The sequence below is a fragment of the Poecilia latipinna genome, unplaced genomic scaffold, assembly GCF_001443285.1.
Source record: "Poecilia latipinna isolate Pla-1442-1.1 unplaced genomic scaffold, P_latipinna-1.0 Scaffold1848, whole genome shotgun sequence".
In the NCBI taxonomy this organism is placed as follows: Eukaryota; Metazoa; Chordata; class Actinopteri; order Cyprinodontiformes; family Poeciliidae; genus Poecilia; species Poecilia latipinna.
This window is the reverse complement of record NW_015114464.1, coordinates 67,441-88,933: the sequence shown is the minus strand read 5'-3', so window position 1 is coordinate 88,933 and position 21,493 is coordinate 67,441. Positions and strand designations below refer to the sequence as shown.

Sequence of the window (21,493 nt, the reverse complement as noted above, 5' to 3'; positions counted from 1 at the left end):
TGCATATAATGTTTTTAATTGCTAAACAACAAAATAATTACAGGTTTAAACAAAAGGAAAAGGAAGCGAAGCTGTCTGTTATACCTAAATTAACTTCTATAATTGATGTGTGCTGCTTTAATTTTCTTTTAGAAAGTCTGGATCATTTTAAGAGAATGCAGGGAGCTTTTTTTCTTATTTTTCTCCTTTTCATGTAGTCCTTTCATTAGACTGCTACTTTTGTGTGATTGAAAGGCCATTTTCTCTCCCTGGACATTGAAATTTTGATTACAGCAGCGAAAGGTCACACTAATGAAGGTAATATTCACATTATGTCTTTACCATTATATTCCTGCAGGGCTCAGTGAATGGCTCCAAGCTTTGGTCTGCTTGTTAAATGTTATTTTTCACAATTTTCGTTTGAATGATAGCATTAATGTGACTTCAGAAACACATTTTTCAAAGTACAGAAGAAAGACAAGATTAAAATAAACAAGAAAGAAAATCTTCACAAAAAAATCTACTGTAAAGTTTCTGACTTTTAAGATCAGACATATTGGCACCTCTTGTAGAAGATAATCAAAAAGAACCATAAAATCCTCTCTCTTTTGCCTTTGTTTACATAATTTTGTGCTGGAAGCGTTGGAATTATCCAATCTTTAGTTTTAGCACCTTTTTAATTCACCAAAAATAAAAAAATAAAAACACAGAGAAATATCACATGTCAAATCAGAGATGTCGGATCGAGTTTGGTTAATTCATGGCGGTCTGAACGACCCAATTCTGACCATAAAAAAATCTAATTTGTGCCACTTCCATGTGTTAATAAATCAGATATGTATCCAGTTGTTTTGTGTAGCAATGTCCCTTTATATACCATTTCATACAAATAAACTAAAAGCTACAGTGAAAGCAAATAAAAATGATAAATAGTGGGGAAATCCTATTTTTAAAAGCTTATATCAAACCATTGATGTGTTTTTAAAACGTGTATCAAAACTTCCAAACCTCTCAGGTCTTCTGGTTCTGCATACCCAGAACCAGAACCAAACTTGGAGAAAAAGCATTCAGTTTTTAAGCTTCACTAATCTGAAACAAATTTCTAGAAAACTGCAAAACTGCCGAAACATTGAGTTCCTTTAAATCAAGAGGAGAGAGGTGGAATAAAATGTCCAAACATCTTATTTTGACCACGTCTACATGCTTTAATGTTAGAATAGGAGAAGAGACAGAAAAAATAAGTTTCTGTTCTGAAATCACAAATATAAACTCTGACCATTTTATTTATGAAGCACTTTAAAACAACAGTAGCCGTGACAAAGTGCTGTACAGATAAAAATCACATTCAAAATATGGAAAGAACAAAAGACAACAATAAAAATAACAAAAAGCGATATCAGAAGTAAGACCAAAAGTCTCTAAAACACTACTATCAAATCAACCGGAACCTTAAGACTGAGCTTTTCAGCAAACAGTTAAATATTAAGAAGCATTTCATCCACAGTGCAAAGTTCAATGTACTGTGATGCTTTTGACCCATTTCTCTTTCAAAAGCCTTTAGTTTTGCATCTCAAGCTCTGCGACATCAGGACGCTTTGATTAAAAACATCTTTTGTCCTGAAAATGCAGCTTGGAAAGGTGAAACGTCTCTCTTTGCTACTTGACATGATATTGGCTGATGTTTGCAAAACAGCCAATCTGGGAGCTCCATTTATTTTCCTTGGTGCTGATTGGCTGAAGACTGCAGAGCGAAGATAAGACAGACCGTAGATGTTGGCTTCTGTTGAGCTAAGATGGTTTCCAGTTTATGTATTAATGTATATTGAGGCATATTTTCTGTTTGAACAATTCAAATAGGCAGTTTGAACCATTTTTAGAGTATTTGCAGATTTAGTGGTTCACTTATGGCTGTGAGCGCTAACCCTGTGAACACCAAGCTCCACTTTACTACTAAACCAAGACAGAAATGGCTCTCCAGACACGAAATCAACCATCTCCCATGGCCATCTCAGTCCTGAGACAAAAAAAAGCTGAGCACAAGAGAGGAGTCTGGACTCAAATTACACGGTGAGGAATAGTCAAAGACCGGTCCCTCTACGCTCCAACCTTGTGAAATGTTTTGGAACTAAACCTGCTTTCCAGGAGAAATGCTTTCTTACTGGTAACAGAGCGATTGAGTGAATATTAGCAACAGGGTGCCAGTAATTGTTCCACCAGAGATTTTTTTTTTATAACGTTTTCTTAATATTTTTCTCACTGAATAAATTCAAGTGTTCAAATTTTTATAGTCTGGGATTAAACCACTGCTTCAGAAGAGGAAGTTATTTTCAGGCTTTTTAGAACATTTTTAGCTGCGGCGTTTGGTAAGTGAGTGAGAAGGACGATCTCTTGCATGGATGGCCCTGTCGCGGCCTGCCTGCTGCTGTGTCTCTGAACGGTGGCTTTATTTGAGCGCAGTGCATGAGTTCAGCTTCAAATATCATCACAGACACCATAACTCATAACATATGCAAACAAACGCATGAGGTGGCACCTCCAGAAAGCCTTACACTCGATGTGAGACACAGAGCGTCCTCTGGGGAAACCACTTTGTTGCAAATTCCTCCACTTCCTGTCTGTGCAAAGCATTTCAGTTCAATATTTATTTTGTAAATGTACACAAAAAATCCATTACGGTGAGTGCTTTCTGCTAATTTATACCTGCTAATGCAGATCTGCAGGATTTAAAGGATCAGGTGGCGTAATGCTCCAGTCCATTGTCTGCCTGCACTTCAGAGCCACGAAGCCACGGCTATCTTTACTCTTTTCTAACACTCTGCAGTGACAGGTTGGGTCCTACACACACACACACACACACACACACACACACCCACACACTGTCCGCTGGTCTCAGCTCCTCAGGTGCTGCTGAAAAGATCTTCCTGCACTTGTGACTGTCTTTTCCTGCAGAAGTCCAGAGCGCCATGTAGAGATGGGCGATCTCATATTAATGAAGCAATGACATAAAGGTGGGCGTGAAAGGAGCAGCAGAATGATGGGGTGACAGAGTAAGCACAATAATGTCAGATCCATGTATTAATTATCATAAATGAGTCCTGCAGCCTCTGGAATAAACTTTGTGTTTATCCTGCAGGATTACAAGATTATTTTTTCTCTCTCCTAACACATCCTTGACCTGAGCATCTTTTCTTGTGCCAAACCCAGCTAATGATGATGAATCAGTAGCGACAGCCGGCCTGTCCACGGGATGAGTTGTTATTCAGATAAGCCGCGCTCACGTTCATTTGAAGACTTATAAATGCGTTGGGGCTGGCGTTTTGACGGCCTGCGGCAGACGGCTCAGGCTGATTGATGTGGCCGCTGCGAGTCTTGTGTCGGCCAATGAAACGCTCCGGCTCCAGCTGGAAGACTCCCCATTTATCAGCACTTTAATTATACAAGAGTGGCTGAAGACCCTGTTACTCTAAGAGAAATCGCCATTGTTATGCCATACCTGTTCTGCGAAAGCAATTCACGCTGTGTTGATATTTTGCTGGCCAACTCCAGAGATAATAGATGATTTATTAGCACTTTTCTTCAAAGCCTCCGGCTCTGAACTCGGTGGATTTGTTGATAAAAAACTGCAAATCTCACCAACTGTCTGTCATACAAACAAGACATTTATGTTCCAATTTAGCAGCTTTAGAAAACACTGCTTTGTGTGTGTGTTTGTGTGCGCCGGAATGTGTTTTATGGCATGAGAATTAGCACATTATTATGAAGTAGTTTGGAAATTATACATGTTTTCTTTCTATTACAAAGAAAGAAACATTTTAGAAAGTGGAGCAGCGCCTTTTACTCCAATGCCCCTAAATAAAATCCAGTGCATCCGACTGTCTTCGTTATACATCCCCCTCGTTGGGGGATTTATTACAAATCCAGATGATCTGGAGGCTTTCAGAAAATCAGAGAACAAAGAGCTTCATGAAGACCAAGGAACGCAGCAGAAAGGTCAGAGAGAACGATGAAGGTTAAGTTATAGGACAATATCCTGAGCTTTCAGCGTCTCAGAGCTCGGTAGTGGTAGCATCATGCTGTGGGAAACAACTTCATCTGCTTCCAATGTGCATGAACAGGGGACAGAGATCAGTTAGTCCTGGTTCACAGTTCAGCCCCGTAGGTAGTTCAGTATTTATGGATTTTGCTCTGATGCTCAACTTGATGTATATGAAACTTTATTAGAAATTTCTTTAGATTTATTTAAATTTTAATGGACATGGAGATGGAAAAGAAAGGAGAAAAGAACGTGGAGAAAAGGTTTAAAGGGAAAGAAAGACAGGAGTAGAGGAGAGAAAGAAGGGACACAAATCAAATCTGCCTCTAGACCTGCAGAAAGAGAGAAAACAAAACCAACAAACAACAAACAGCATATGCATTTATAGAATGAATTAAAACATCACTGAAAAATACATAAACTAAGGTAGATGTATTTAGTGGCAACACCAGCTTGTCTTCGTAGAGCATATTTAAAATATTCCTATGGAAATGCAGCTGGGGAACTTGATGAAATGATGAAATGAAGCGACTGATGTCTGGAAAGCTGCCAATCCAGAAATGATGTTTATTTTCTTTATTTTCTGATTGGCTGAACCCAAAGAGCAGATATAAGGAAGACTGTAGATGTTAGCTTCTGCGCTAGTTATAGGACGTTTCCACTGTTCATATTGATGCATTTTAAGGTACATTTGTTTTTTTTAATCATTAAAATAGGCAGTTTTTCATTTTTAGAGGGGGTCTCAAGTATTAAAGGATTTTAGTTTCAGTATTTTTCATCTGTTTGATGACAAACTGATTTTTTGTAAAGACCCTGATGAAGGCCAGCAGCTGAAACTCGCTGGTTTCTCAGTGCTGCAGGTGTTTCTGGCGTCTTCACACTGCCATTTTCTTCAGCAGAGGAAGGGAAGCTGTTCAGTTCATAAAACTAAAAACTGGAAAACTACTTCTGTCTGCTGAGCAATTCAGGATTTGGTTGCTTAAGGACTTCCTTCCTGTCCACTCGCTGCATAAAGACAAACACATTTTCCAAAGAGTAAGCAGCAATCAGACAATGCACTCATGTTTCATGCAACAAAAATCCAGTGATTGGTTATGGAAAGAAACGCTGTGAGGAATCAGTGGAGCAGGTCAACTTCTTCCTGTTGTGGTGATTAAACCTCTCGTTGTCTCTGCCTCGTTTTAATCACGTTGCTGCTCTGCGTTCACCAGATGGTCTTTGTGTCAGATTGCTTCTTGAGTTTGTTTCACGGTTAATCACACATATTGTTCAGCAATGACTAAACAAAACAGAATAGATCAAAGGGTAGTCCTGCGTCAGAATGGTCCAGTCAAAGTCTAAACTCCAGTTGGGAATCTTTGGCATCTTTACATATGGAGACTCAGAGCTGTAACTTTAAAGAAAAAGATGGTTTTACAAAGTGTTCATTCAGAAAACTGGATATAAATTGTTTCTGTTACACAAAAATTTGCATAATTTCCCTTTGACTTAACGATGCTCTGCTGTCTGTCATGAAATCCCAATAAGATCCATCGAATTTTCAGTTGCAAAAGGGCAAAAACAGCTCCGAAGGCTTTGCTGCAGTCGCAGTTTTGTTGTTTTGCATTTGTCTTGGCCACATACTGAGCTCTGTTCTTAGCAGCAGCTTCTTAACATCAAAACTTCAATTAGTAAGAGCCAATTTCCTGCAATATAGGAAAAGGAAAAAACAGTCCCCTGGGCTCCACTTCAGAACTTTATTAAAGCGCTGCGCAACACTCCTTAATTTGACTTTTTCTTATGCGCTTTCCAACCTTTAGGTCATTGGAGGATAGAATCCGCCCTCAGCAAGATTTGTGCCTTACTGCTGTGGAACAATGAGTAATTGAAAACCTGTAATGTGCAATCCCAGAACCAAAGCCAGAGCTGGCAGTCGGTTAAAAAATGCTGGAGTTAAACGTTTGAATCCCAGAAAGAGGACGGGATAAATGGTCCTTGAGAATTCAGCGTAATCTCTGTGAATCCCAGATGGATCTCTTCTCCTGCCGGGATCTCAGACTTCGCCTGTAAATATGCTCCGCTGCATAAACCGTGAATGGTCATTCAGCAGTTTGAAGGGCATGGTAATGAAGGCCAATGGAAAATCTATTTTAGGCAGATTCAAGGCCGAGGGATGATTAATTAAGAGAGTAGGGAAACGTGATAAATTTTGTCTTTAAGGGGACCCCAGTGGAAAGATTCCTGCATGTTAGACGTGCTCAGCATCGGTTAGCAGGAAAACAGCTGCTGTGTGAAATGTGCCCCGACTCCAGCAGCTCCCAAACCTTGGATCTGATGTTTCCACTGTTCCTCCTGTCACATTCCTCTAACCAGGATGCTATTATGGGAAGCAATCGATGAATGCTCACATGTGAGAGCCCATTTTCCACTGGAACAAATAAATAAAACAGGGCAGCGTATCCAGCCGGTTGCATGTAGCCTCATTTTTGACGGATAGCTTGAATTTTGTGAAAAAACATCACAGAACTCGGCAAGAGATCTGACATCTGGAAGTAAAACTAATACAACAACTGAAGATCCTAATTATTAGACTCGTGTCTCTGATCTAGAGTGGGATGTTTCTGGAAATCGAAAATATGTGTCTGGTTTCATACTGTCTTATTTTCCAGCCCATATCGACGTGTTAATGATGGATTTGATAGAAATCTATTTCAGCAGTCGACCTCTCGCCCAGTGATGGCTGGGATGCGCTCCAGCATCCGGCCCACACTGTTGTTGTTTCTCAAACAAAGATGAAGCCAAAATGGAAAAGCTGTGAGTGAGAAACTAAACACAGCATCATCAGTGTCTCATAACATGGTTGCGTCAGCTCACCGAGGTTTCTGCGCGGCTCGGCTTGGCCTCAACCACAGCACTGAGAGTTAATGGTTGACTTTCTGACTGCAAGATGCTGAAGTCCTGACTCTGCACAAGTCTGGGTAATCAGCTGTCGCCCTCTGTGCTTCTTGTTATCCAGACTTTGTGCTGATATGCTGTGCTTGTTTTTCTCAAGATAGCTTCTTGGCCAAACATCTCTACTTTTACCTGGAAGTCAAACATAAGCCAAGCTGCCATATTCATTTCAGAGAGAGGTTTTCTCCTGCTTACCCTTCCTAATAGGTTTTGTCATTAAATTGAAGCTGCAGCCTGTAGAGGCTGAAAGATTTCTGGATTTTTTTTTGCATTTTCTTAAAACATTTCGCAGTCTGATCTTGCAGTGAACACTGGCACCTGTGTTGAAGTTTTCACTCACAATGTTTCTCCTCATAGAAGGATTTGCTTTAAAGGCCACTGCTAATGGCTTTGTGTTTACACTCCATATGTAACAGGAAACTTTTAAAATGTTTTCTGCTTGTAATATGATTTGTCAGACATTTCGGCTCACATTTAACTTTAAATAGTTTTGAAATCAGATTGCACAGTGGTACAGATGGCAGTACTGCTGGTGTTTAACTGCATGGAGTTTGCATGCTCTCTCTCTCTCTGTGTGTGTGTGTGTGTGTGTGTGTGTGTGTGTGTGTGTGTGTGTGTGTGTGTGTGTGTGTGTGTGTGTGGGTTCTATCCAGGTACTCTGGTTTCCTCCCACATACAGGCTAACAGATCCGTTTAGTCAGTTTAAATTGAAATCAAGTTTGTTTTTCTAGAAAGTCCGTTTCGTTTGCGAAGGTGTGACTGTGCAGTCAAACTCTGACCTGAACTCTGGTTCGCCTACGATCTCTGTTCAGCTGAAGTGAACGCTGATGCTGCTTGACTACACATGTGAACGCCAAATGGACTGGAAATCACTCCAAAAATAGGAAACGGACTACAGCGCAGGGCATTCTGGGTAAATACAACCAAAACAAATGTGCTAGCCTAACGTTAGCATGAGAAAGGAAAACAGAAATCCTACAAGCAATAAAATCTGACACTTCATTTTTGCTTCCGTTTGTGAAGGAAGTTGCGTTCAGTGTCTTCGTCAGATGTTTTCATGTCATTCCTTTCAGTGGTTCTTGGTGCAGCGCCCCTGCAGGCGAGGAGGGGAGCAGGTTTTCAAAGGGTTTGGTTGGTTTGACTCAGAGCAGAGAGAGACAGAACCACAGGAGCTGAAAATGGACCAAATGTTGCAGCTTTGGTTCCCAGTAGAACCGAGTCTATCGGGCCATCAGGTGTGAAAACACCCTGAAAGCCTGACTGTTTGGTTAATTGGTCTCTCTGAACTGTCCTCAGGTGTGAGTGTGTATGCTTGCCTGTCTTGTGTCTCTGTCGCCCTGTGATGGACTACAGGCCTGTCCAGGGCATCCCTCGCCTCCTGCCAAATGACTGCAAGCGATAAGCGCCAGACCCCAGAGAACCTGCAAGGATAAGCAGGTGTAGATAATGGCTGGATGAATAGTTTTGAAATCGCTGGCGACTGGCAGCAATTGCTTCTCTTAAGTCCTTCCTGATGTCTCTACACTTTAGTGTTGTATGCTCCAGAGTAGCAAAATGTCACAACTCCTGCTCTTAGTCGGTTTTTTCACACCTATGGAGAATCATTTAATTATCTAGATTAACTTTCCTTTTAATAACTCGTTGTTTCACATGGTTGTTTTTATATTCTGACACGTGAAACTGAACAGAAAGAGGCTGTACTTTGGTTATAACAAGATGATTTTACTGAATATGAATCTCTTCCAAAGAGAAGTTTGTAAATCTGTTGAATTTAAAACGACTGGCTCTTCCAACAAAAAGTATAACAATGTCTTTAATGCTTTCTGTGGAAGCAGAATGGACTCCTCTGAGCTTTACATTGTGAAAAGAAATCCACGCTCTCGTGTTACTTAGGATACGGTTAGAAACCTTAGAGCAATTAGCAAGTTATGCGTTCCCAGAAGAGAACTGCATGATATTTTCTACAATTGCTTATCAACTTTAATTTGTGACTAGTTTAGCTACAAATTGGAGCAAACTGAACATGAAGGCTCCTCTTTGTCTCTGCAGGCTCATATCTTGTGTCCTCTCTAAACACAAATCTCTGTCAGTGTGATTGTTTAAAATGTGGCTGATGTAAGTTTGTATTTTCCGGAGCATATCATCTGGTAGAGGCATCAGAAACCTAAACACATGCTGTCAAACAGAAATCTTCTTTCTCATAAAATGTCTTCTTGAATAGCCTCTACATCCGTCAGGAAACACGGAGCGTTTCTCTGGCTTTTCCTCCTCAGAAATATTTTTATCTTTTTACCAATAACCTGTTCTGCACTGAATTCACAGAGCGAGCAGCAGAACGCGACATTGGCTGTTTCACTGTGATATAAAGAAACTCATTTTATTTGTTTATTACCCACTGGATGTTAAAGTGATCAGAAAAGGCTGCATGTTGTTCAGAAGTTCTGCTCACGCATATGCTAAATAATATTGTGCATGGAATATTGCTCTCTGTTTATAAATGCGAGGGTCACATTTTCTTTTATTAAACAGCTGCATTCAAAGACTCTTTGGTTCAGACATTTGCTTCCAGTTAGTTTACAAACACTCGTCGCCTGCATGGCAATGAATGTTAATTTGAGGTTATTAACGATTTATTTGAGGAGTCGTTTTTCCTGAGTGGATTCATCAACTAGCTTTAATGATTTAACAAGGAATGGCTGGCAGGAATGGATTTTCATTCATCCATATGTGGTCAAACCTGTATGTACAGGCTCAAATATATGCAGACATGCATACAAAACGTTGCCATTAAAGAATGTTTACTCCTGCTCGGTGTCCATGTTGGAGTGCAACTGGCAGCAGAAAAAGATTTGTTTGACAGAACTGAACTGGGTCGTATTCAGAGCAAATCCAAGATACTCTGTGGAGATTTAAGATTTATAAAAGTCTTTTGGAGCCATTTATAAACAACTTTAGATTCTAAGGATGAGGCAGAGTAATCACACTCTGATGTGGACCAGAAAAGTGAACTCTGGTCTGGATACAAACCTCAGTCTGGGTTGGGTTAGTGTGAAAGCAAACCGCAGCAGCTGAAACTGGAACAACCTACTGGACTATCAGGTGAAAACACCTCAATATGTTTTCACACCATAGTTGCTTAAATGTTTACGAGCAACCCAGGAACTACTGAAGCTCAAGCCTACCATGAATACTAATGAGTTGGGAAACCAGCACCGTCCACAGCGAAGCAGGTTTTAATAGACGTGGAACGAATGAGTGGCAACCAAGAAAAATGCTCTAAAATCAGGTCATTTAGGTTCCACTGAAATTGTTTTATCATCAAACGAGACTTCAGACAGATCTGTCCAAGGTGTACACCTGCTGGTCCTTTCAGGATCCAGAAGGAGCTGGTGCCATTTCCAGCAGCCATTGGGTGACATAAATATGTACTAATCTGAGGCTTTCTTCAGAGCATAGGAACACAGTAACGGTTGTCATTCATGGTGGTGGTAGCATCAGGCTGTGGGGCTTTTAGCAGTGGTATTGGTACGTTGCACAAAATGGCTGTATCTGTTGAAAATACAACTTGCTAAGAGACTTTTACCCAACACCAGCTGGGGTGTGTGCACATATTTCAGTCTACATGGATAGTTGTGACACATTTGTTCTTCTATAAACTATTCAAATAATTAAAAGCCCAACATAAAAATGAGATTTCTGCACTGTTGAAGAGAATGGAGTGAAACTAAAGTGAAATAGTCACTGTGTTAATAATGGCAGGTCAGATTTCCTGATACTTTAATATGTTTTGGCTGGTTTACAGAATGAAGAGAAGTAACAGAAACATATTATTTCACCCAAAAGTTACAATTTACAGGATGCTTTTATGTCATACTTCACCTGCATCAAGGCTGATGAAATTCTTTGAGCTGGCAGGATGTCAAACCGATCGGCATCCTTCAAGCAACACAAAGAGTGGCTTTAAATTGTGATCTGTCCTTACGCCTCCTTTTCAAACATCGGACTGTGTCCTTGGTTGGTCGTAAAGCTGAAAGCACAGACAGAGAACCTTTAAAGTGACTCCAGCACCTGAAAGTAGAAGTATTTTTCCATTTTCTTATGCAGATCTGAAGTAAAAACATGTTAGCTCACAACTCATTATATTTATCCTCATTTACTTTAACCCCAGTTCACTTCCTGCTGCATATTAAACCACAGGAGTTCAGGATATTCATACATTTTCAGTGCCCTGATTGAAAGTCTGACCTCGATAATGTGACACGGTGCCAGCAACACAAAAGAAACAGATGAAAAATATGCTGGGTCCATTGGAGATTTCATTTTCAAGCACAATACAAAAGCCATTCCTTTTTCACGAGTCTCTCTGTTTCTCTGTACCACCCACAGGGCCCAACTGCTATGCGGACACAGAGGTGATACCAGCCGGGCGAGAGGTGAAGATTGATGACTGCACAATCTGCTACTGCACGTATGAGGAGGGCACGTGGCAGATTGAGCGGCAGGCCACCTGCAGTAAAAACGAGTGCTAACAAAGCTAAAGACTGGCACAGGTGAGGAGGGGTGGAGGAGGCAACACCCTCGCCGAACCACATGCACACTCTTGGACTCTCACCCAGTCCACTGATGATCAGGGTCGGACAGTGGCGCGCCAACAATTCAGCATTTATACAGCAGTCACTCCCCAATGACTGAAAATGCTTTTATGAAAGTTTCTAATCTTCACACAGATTATCTATTTATCTATGTCTTAAATTATTTCTGAATATATTCAAAATATAAGGTCATGCTGAACTAGTGAGAAGATATTTTTTATAGTTTCTGTATTTTAATAAGCAATGTACTGGACCAGAGGTCAACAACAACAATAGAATGTACAGAACACACACTCACACACACACAGCTGTCTCTGGAGGTGAAAAACCTCAATGTCTGAACATGTGGTCATGACCTGACCCAACACCAGTCCGGTGCTCGTAACGACGCCTAACCCAATCTGTCCTGAAACCAGTCCAGAACTTACCCCAAACCAGCCCGACATCCATTCCAACACCAGTCCTCATCACTGACCAGTCCTGATCTTTCCCTACCCTAACCCTGACAACCAGGCCCAACTTCAGTCCTAACTGGCTGAAGTTAGGACTGTCAGCAGCAGAAGTCTCCACACCAGGCCCGGACCCGTCCAACACCACTCTTCACACAATCTTGACAAATGTCCCAACTTTGGTCCTGAGTGCGCCGACCACTAGTCCCAGCAGAAACATCTACACCAGACCCAATACCAGTCCAAACACCAGTCCAAACACCAGTCATTACATTACATTACTAATCTTAAGACCAGTCCCAACATTGGTCCCAAGACCAGTAACAACACCTGGAACCCATCCAACTCCACTCCTGACACCAGTCTTGACACGTGGCCCAACTTCAGGTCTGACCCGTCCCAGCAGAACTCCCTCCTTCCAGTCTTGACACCACTTCAGACACCGATCCCTCTACCACCAAAGTGCAGACCAGACCATCTTTCTATTACCAAAGATGGCCAAATGTTTGCTTGTAAGACGACCAGGTTCAAAGTCAATACTGAGAACTGCTAAAGTATTCACACCCCTGAACAGTCCCACATTTTCCCACCTCAGTGTTTTTACTGGAATTTTAAGTGATAGACTAAAACAAAGTCATTTATAGTAGGAACTCTGCATTTGTATCCAACCCCCATTTCCTCTGTGACCCCCAAATAAATCCAGTACCACCAACCTATAAAAGTCACTGGATCAGAGAAGAAAGTCCACCTGTGTTCATTTCCATTTTAAAATGGTCTAATCAAAGTCCAGACCTTAATCCAATTGAAAGACAAATGTTTTCTGGCCAATTTGCCCAGAACAATTATGTCAGGAATCCAGTCTGTAGGTGAGTAAATGTGGTAGGGAGGGAGCTCAGAGTGGTGAGCTGTCTCACCTGTCAGTGTTTTGACTCGGGGGACACATGCATGTTTCATTTTCCTCCCACTCTACCACCATGTACTATTTTGTTTTGCTTTCTTGGTCCATCACAAAAATCCCAGTAAACACATTGAAGTTTGTAACATGAAAAACATGAAACGAAAATCAAAGGTGTGAATACTTTGGCGAAGCAGCGCTGCAGTGAAACAAAACCAGAGGGTAATTCAAAGGGACTCGACTGTTTCTGCTTTTCTTTAATCTTTTCTGGATGTTCAAATGTGCTTTGATTTGAAAGTGCTTTTTTGTATTTCTCTTCGTATTGGTGTTCATGTTTGAAACAAATGCCAATCTGTGCTCTGTAAATGCTCAAATAGTAACTTTTTATAGTCCATGTCGGTGGTGTTTTGTATTGACGGTCTTACAAATGAATAAAAATGTTCCTGCTTTTATTTGAATCATGACTCGTTACTGAGATGGACTGACTGAACCCTTTTTCTGCCAGATATCCCACAGTTCCTGTTAAACGGGACAAATCCGAACAAATCCCCCTCCTCTGGCGTGTACATTTCCCCCGGTTCTGAAGTCCTGGGATGGGATATGTTTGTGTGAAAGCTGCAGGTAAATATTTAATGAGCTGTCGAGAGGATGAGAAGCTACCTGCCGCAGCTTCATTTCCAGCTGCTAGAAGCATCACAGTATAAACAGGAAGATGTTACCGGTGAGAATACTGATTGTCCTGAGCCGCCTCTGGATTTCTGAGTTCGCTAATAAAGGCCAGACAGGAGGCTGCAGCGCCGCTGATTCCAATTTAGTTCAAGGATTTCGACACAGTTGCTTCACATTCTTCCTGCCTTCGTTTTCAATATCGGCTCGTGGAGTAATGAATGCAGCTTGTCGTGGCCGATCGACCGGCAGATCAAAATGAAAATGAATAATTTAAGTTGGGGTTATGAGCAGCCGTGGGCAGGCTGCGGTAAACGGATGCAGGTGTTGTGTTTCTGCCTCTCTGCGCTCTTTGTGTCGCCCCTCTGCCATGTCCAGACCACGCTGTGAAACTCTTTGATTCTGAGGTTGCCAGACAACCGGACGGCTGTGCATCTCCAGCAGCGAGACGTGCCCGTCAGACAGACAGCGGGATCCAGGTAAATAAGCCTGAGTGCATGCTACGCTACGCGACAGGCTCCTTTCAGAACAGCTGGGGGCCACAGAGCTGTTAAGATCCTCACTCCTCTGCCTCTTTTTACTGTAAGGGCTTCAATCAAAACAAATCCATTCATCCACGCTGTGCAGGACGTGTGCTTGTTTTCCCTCTTATCCTCTTTCTAAAGAGATTTGCTGTGATATTATCTCTGTTTTCATTCATATTGCCAGGATAATGCCTAATTTCCCATGCAGCTCGCCCGCTGAGGGGTAATGGTCCTGTCTGTCCCTGCCCTGGTCATTAACAAGCTGCAGATCAGGACATTTATTATACATTTGAAACCTGACATTAAAACTGTATTAAGAGACGAGGCCATTTCTTTTTTCATTGTCTTCTAGTGGATCAGACTTCATTGTTCCGGTTTGGATGTTGGTGGAGTGAAGGATTTCCACGGTTCCCTCCTGAACCCGATGGTCCCATGAGCCAATCTTGAAAAAGAAGAAAACGATGGATGGATCTCACTGAGGGTCACTTAACTCCCAAAGTTTAAGGGGTCATTTTGTTACCATTTCAAGGAACAACAGCTGTCACTGACTTTGTTTCTCATCCGTTCTTGAGTTAGCTTTTACGGTCTTTTTTCCCCAACTTCCTGTTGTCACACAGGTTGTATTTTTTGCAGACAAACGTGACCCAAATCTACGTCTTTTGCACATACCCAACTTTTTTTTACTGGAGTCTTAACGAACCGATTCCTGTCTTTTCACATCCTTTTTATATGTGGAACTAAATCAGATGCATATCTAATTGTTTTCAAAGCGTCTGCATTATATCGGACTTTTACATCATTGATGTGAGACGTATCAAAATTCTGCACCAGCAGAATTCATCTTTGGTTTTTGTAAATTTTGTTGGTGTGTCAGATTTATGTGTGTACCAGAAAAATGCAAATACAAAGGTTCCTTATGGATGTAGAAAAGCAATGCAATTAATTGTGTTTTAAACATTTTCATGCATTAAAATCTAATTAATTAATCATAATTATCACCTTAGTGACCCAGCCATGATTTAAGTTATTAAAAAAGCTCTATATTCTTATTTTGGCATATAGCAAAAACAGATAATCCTAACTAACCTAAAACTCAAAGCTTTAGAGTGGTCAGACGATGAATATCCGGTTTCAACTTTAAGTTTTTCAAAACTGGATCCGTGGGCAGAAGAAAGCTGTGATTAAGAGAGGATATAGAGTCTGCTCGTCAGAGTCTTTCACTTTGAAACCAAATTCCCAGAGAAGTAGGCATCTAAACTCCATCAAAGACAGGCCATTAATTGGACACATCTGTTGGAAAGCCCCATCAGAGATTAGGCTGGCCTCTCCCAGAGCTGAAACCGTGTAATTAGGCTTCTGCCCCGGCCCGGACAATGCACGCTGCGCGTTCGTATTACAGGAGGTGATGAAATACATTATTCTTTTACAGCAATCAGCCAGCCTCTGTCTTTTAAAATTGAGCATCATGTGGAGTAATGCTTGGAGTGGTCAACAATCCAGCCAGCTTCAGAAATAAGATGCAGCAATAAATGTCATGCAGACATAAAGGCCTTTCTGAGTACAGCCAATTCTAAAAAATATATATTTTTAACTACGAAATAAAATAGATGTCTGTAAAGGAACAAAAATATCCATTTTGTTGTTGCAGAACATGTCAGAGGTTGAGCCAGGCACAACAAAAAATCGAAAAATTCATGAATTTTGATTATGTGAAGGTTATAAAATCAACAGAAGGTTGAGGAAAGATGAAAAAGATGGACCATCTGTCTCAGTGTTCAGAAAGCCGACATCAGGGATCACATGTATGAGGCGGCATTAGAGCTCAGAGCAACACACATCTGTGATGCTGAAAACTATGTGGAAGCTTTGATTAGCATACGCTGTCATCCAGACGTGCTGCTGCAGACATTTCTTGTTCATTTCGACAGGATAAAGTCGAGCCGCTTTCTGTCCTCCACCACAGCATGGCTCCTTAAAACAGCTCCAACAGACTCCAGTAAACTCTGAACAGCAGGACGCTGGAATCTAAAAATTGGTGGGCTGGATGTGAGAAAGGTTTCTTTTTTTCCGTTTGGCCTCATGCATCAAAATCCTTCACTTGTTCTCTTCTCTGCTTGTTGTGAAACACAACGCCGGAGGGGCTTCCCGGCCACAGAGGGAACCGTCCTCAGCTCCGGCTGTTTCCTTTGTGTTATCTTTTGAAGTTAAATAGGAGAGTTTCAGAAAAAAAAGTTTTTATTAATGATGGAAAAGTAAGTACACCCCAACAATAACCTTTCCTGTTTGAGTTTATCAAGACTTTGGCCTCAATTCTTTCTTTTCTTTTTTGCACAGCTGTTTTAAGGTATTATTGGAGCATTATGAAGAAGTTAAGGTCTGGACTTTGACTAGACCACTGAAATACCCTTGTTTTCTTTTTTCAGCCGTTCTGGAGTAGATTTGCATTTTGTGGTTCATTCTTTTGAAAGTTTAGCTTAGATATTCTCTCTGAAGAGACGAGGCCATTATAAACAACCCATTCTTCTTCTGTGGTTTTCTAAATTACCTCTTATGAACTTTAACACTTAAATGCAAAGTGAGGCCTGTGGATCTAAAGACGGTGTATTAACTGAATCTGGAGTAAAAGTTAAGTTTTGTTTTCACCCTCCACCAGTTTTTGGTAGAAATGATTTATTTTCCATTTTAACAGGAAGAAGTGCAGATGTTCTTGATCTCATCAGCTCCTCTATTTGCTCGTACAGCTGAAGATTTTAATCAAACTCTAGAGAAATGACTCTTAGTCTTTTACCAAAGGCAAAAGAGAAATCCTACAACCGCTAACTTCTTATACCACTCCAGTTTTGTTTGCAGTTTGTGTCTTCTGAGATTTTTGTGTCGTTTCCTTCAGTGATTCTTGGTGCATCGCCCCCACAGGCGAGGAGGGGAACATGTTGCTCAAAGAGTTTGGTTGGTTTGATTCAATGCAGTGTGAAAGGGAACCGCAGCAACTGAAAATGTCAAAAAATTTGCAAATTTGGTCCAATCGGACCGAGTTTACTGGACTATCAGGTGTGAAAACATTAAACGATAGAAAGAATCATAAGTTCTCTTTAAAAAAATAATGATTTTATAACCAAAGGTTTTACAAGGGAGGAAGAATTTATTCACTATTAAGGTCTTCTACTTTAAACTGGCTGGTGTAAATTCAAACTTTTCTTGTTCTCTGTAAAAATGTTTTTGTCACTGATTTTATGAATCAAAGGCAGCAAAGGATGATATAATTACCTTAATTTTCTAAGCTATTGATTGCAGCCTCTAACAGGCTTTACTTCAGCCTGTCTACTTCTGATTTGATCTGCTTTCCGCCATCAGATCTTTAGTAAACAGGACGGGATAAAAGGTCACCCAGGAGATTCATCAGCATCATGTAAACAGAGAAGTCATCACATCATGTTATGTTCTCATGAATAATTCATTTTACCAAAGTTTACATTACTGAAGGAAACTGTTCATTACCTTATTATCAATACTGCAACAGAACGTTTTAAACTTTTACCTCAGGTCAAAAAAAACGTTGATGGTTTATTATTAACACCAACATATGAATGATTGAAAATCTGAATGGAATAATACAAAATGCATCTTAATCTCATTTTTATCCTTGGATTTTATTTGTCAGGTATTGAAAAAGCCGAGTCGTTTACAACGCACATTTAAAGGAGACACTAAGATGAATATATCCAAGGTCTTGTTTGTAAAGCCTTCTACTATTTTCAATACATCTCCTTTTATCATTCTAATAAATTAGTTTCATGTTGTCAAATTGGCAGATGTAAAAACTCAGGAGGAAAGTCTCAACGTGCGACGGCTCATCAGCAAAAGCATCTGATTCCCGCTCAGCTGTAAAATCTCAGAGGGAAGATGCATCTTGATTGAAGCTTTAAATCAAACCACTTCTGTGCAAAATTCAATCAAAGTTTTGAACGCATCAGTCACGATTTCTCCTCCATAAATATGAGTGTCAGTGGCGCCGCCGTTTGCCGTCTTATCAAATGCATGAAGAGCTCGGAGACGATTGAACAGAGGTGAAAATGTTCCACGAACTCATGAGACAGGAAAAAAAAAAAGCTACCTGCCTCCATCTCCAGCCGGCGGAGTTGGGAACTTTAGATTAGCGGTATCTGCAGGAAGCAGACGCCGCAGCTGCTGTTAGCAGCAGCACAGGAAGTCCCGCGCTCTGCCGCCAGGCCCGGTGGGCCGGGCGGCTGCTCGGCTCTCCTCACTCATTAGAGGTGAATAATTATGTCGGATTGTGTTTTTTTTCTTCTGTTGTTGTGTGTTTTATCTTGAAACAGGAAGAGCTTGACGGCAGCTGAAGGTTATGAATATTTCATTCCACGTTTGCAGCGTTTCAATTTCAGTTTCAGAGGGAGCGGCGAGCTTTTAGCCGTTTGAATGAAAGAAAAGGCGGTTTTATCTGTAAGTGCATTTAGGCTTTCCGCCTAATAAGGCTCTGTTATCTGCAGCTGTGCAGTTCATTAGCAGATTTCCGATTGTTCTTTCAGGAAGTGAGGGTCTCTTTGAATTCCTGCTGAGGAAACTCCAGGCCTCTGTTCCTCCAGACCCCGACTGAAGCTGAACGTTAATTTCAGCGGACAGCTGTTAAATGCTGCTAAGATGCTTTGAGGATTCTATTTGTGCCCTCTGAAATCATTTCAAAGCACATCTCTTCAAATCCATTAAACCCACCTTTGAATCTGCTGACACTCCTCGCAGCCCGCGTGTATCATTCCCATGTGATTACGACGCTCCTTGATCAATCCGAGCGAATCGCTTCTGGATCGAGCGCCCGGCTCTCCAGCGTCTGGGGCCTGAAATTGTCTTCTATAGATTAGGTATTATAGCTCCAGCTCTTCTCCTCTGCCATTAGCAACATATTCACTTTTCCAATTTTACCTCTCTGGCTCTGCTGGCCGCCAGATGACGGCGACAATTGCGACTCCTCGATCTGAGTGGAGTTGCTTCTCCAGTCACACCTCACACAGTGACAGATGTGCTCCGACATTACCGGAGCATTAGATGGAAATCAAACAACTTATATGGCTTTGTTTTGGAGTTAAGAGGTAATCCAAACCATGGAGCAAGCAAATATCTCTTATTTTCTGTCAGTGACTGCAGGTTCAATCTGTCCCTTTCCATCAGCGGCTGTTAAAGGCCAGGTAGCTGAGTGATAAGGCTTTAAAGCGTCTCAGAGGACACCGTTACAATTTCATCCGTGGCACACAGACGCTGCCAATGTGACCTGCTTGCAGAAGACGCTTTGCAGAAGCTGGAGAGCCGGGCACATCTGCATAAGCTGCTGTTAGACCACAGATAGTAAGGTTGATGGTTCGGCTATCATAAAGAGGCAGCTCTGTGGAATACTAAGTGTTTGTATTTGCAGCACAACATTCATCTTGTTGGGTTTTTTCATTTCTTAGCCCTGAAACTGTAATTTATCATACAGGTCGTGATACAGAGAGCCTGGTGTTAGTGCCTTAGCCAGTGGCTCACGTGCTGCAGCACATCGCCTGGAGTTATTTTGGGTTTATGAAAACCATTAGAGGAGTCAGATTAAAAAAAAAAAAAACAAACCTTCACATGTGCACCTGCTTGTGAGAAGAAAAATGAAGTTATAGAAGCGGATAATTTATGTCAGAAAATTTACAGAGGGTGTAGTTTCCAAAATTCCGATTTTTCCCATTTTTATACTTCCATTTCAGTTTCTACGGCTTCTAAAAACAATCTAGAAACAGCTTAAACAGCCGTTTTCTGACAAGATAATATTTTTTGGTGTCTGGAAAATGAGCCTTTTAAAAACCTTCCCAATGTAACATCACAAATCAACAGGCACTGCCCGTTACCTGGCAATCCCAGCAAAGCCCAGTCTGTTACCTAGCAACCCAAGCACATTTGGTTTTACTACTGTATGAGCTGTATAATGGCTGCTGGAAAAGACAAGTGTTTTCTTGTTGACCCACAATCCAGAAATCACTTGCTGCTTTCTTTGCAGTCGTGCAGGAGGCTCTACTGATGCTTTTCGGTCGTATAGTTGTGCATCTATTTGCAGCCATTTTCACCTCTGAGTGTAAACGTTGAGTTGTGGGCGTTGCCAGCAGCAACTAATTGGATTTAAAGTGACAAACGCTCTAAAACAGCTCATTCTGAAACTGAGCAGACTAAAATCTCATGATCCAAAAATGATTTGGGCAAAAAATATGACGAACATGTTTTGTGCAACCCGTGGACGTAATCTAACCTGTTCACTTTAAAGTAATATAATCATACATACCTCAAAAGAACGCCTCAATCTCCTTAAAATAAAACCAACTCAAGCATTTATTCATTTGTACTTTACTTTTTTTCTTTTACCATTCTAGGAACTGCTAATCAGTAATCAATGACTCTCCGTTTCACTGGGTGGAAATAAAACATGAGGCCTATTTCTGCTCTGCTTGATGAGAAAACAGTTATATTTCCCCCCACAGTGAGAACTGTAGAGGTGGGTGAAAAACTCTCCCAAGCTCCCTGCTGGAGAATAAAGTTAAACTTTTTAACTTATGCTGCACATTATTTAAGAAAAGAAACATGTGAGTAAATTGGCCTAACGGGATTAAAATTGATTACAAAACAAACAACACCCAATAAACCTGGTAATACTTGTTTTTTTTTAAAAATAATGTACTCACAAAAACGGGTAAACCCAAAATAGAACAGATGCATTAAATCAGCAAAGCATCTCACTATAACCCAACAGAAAGCTGCAGAAATGCTCAAATGGTAATTCTAGTAATGAATGCAAATGGTAGATAATGACTAAATGTGCAAAAATGTTGGGTATTCACTCTATTTTCCCAGAAGACAGTACTGCAGCAAAAAAAGACAAATTAACATCCCAAAGCATTAAAACATTTTAAGAACATACAATCTAAATAAAAACCTTAGCAACCTGGAGTCCAGCCCCGCTCTGCTGCATTCAGAGACAAGCAGGTGACTCCAGTCTACACAATATAATATTAAATATCTGAGGAATAAAAACTCCTTGACCATTCAGAAATCTCTCATCTTGGCTGGTTGGCCGGAGCAACCAAGCTCCAGTTTTTCATTCCTTCACCAAATCAGGAGATTGGAACCATAAAAAGCTTCAGTTGTGCAGAAAGAAAAGGTAAACTCCCCCATATTCTGCAAAAACACTAAATCTAACCAAGCATTTGTGTCCAGCTGCAAGTGAAAATATTTTATTACATTGAAAATAAGGCAAAATACGAGTATGAATAGCTAATTTTCTTCTGATAAGAATTGGATGCAGATGTTATAAGTTTATACGTTTTTCTACTCCTTTTCATTCATGATTTCTTTCAGTTGTTACACAAACTATTCATATTTATAATTGAGTGAATTAAATA

The 21,493-nt window shown here is 40.8% G+C and overlaps 1 protein-coding gene across 1 annotated transcript in view; it reads left to right on the top strand.

Moving 5' to 3' along the window:
• vwc2 (von Willebrand factor C domain containing 2) overlaps positions 1 to 13,337 on the top strand; it is a 52,130-nt gene extending 38,793 nt beyond the window's left edge. Inside the window, exon 4 of the mRNA XM_015014799.1 lies at positions 11,330 to 13,337. Coding sequence (XP_014870285.1) covers positions 11,330 to 11,472 — 143 coding nt within the window. The 3' untranslated portion in view covers positions 11,473 to 13,337. The remainder of the gene's footprint in view (positions 1 to 11,329) is intronic.
• Positions 13,338 to 21,493: the final 8,156 nt, after the last annotated feature.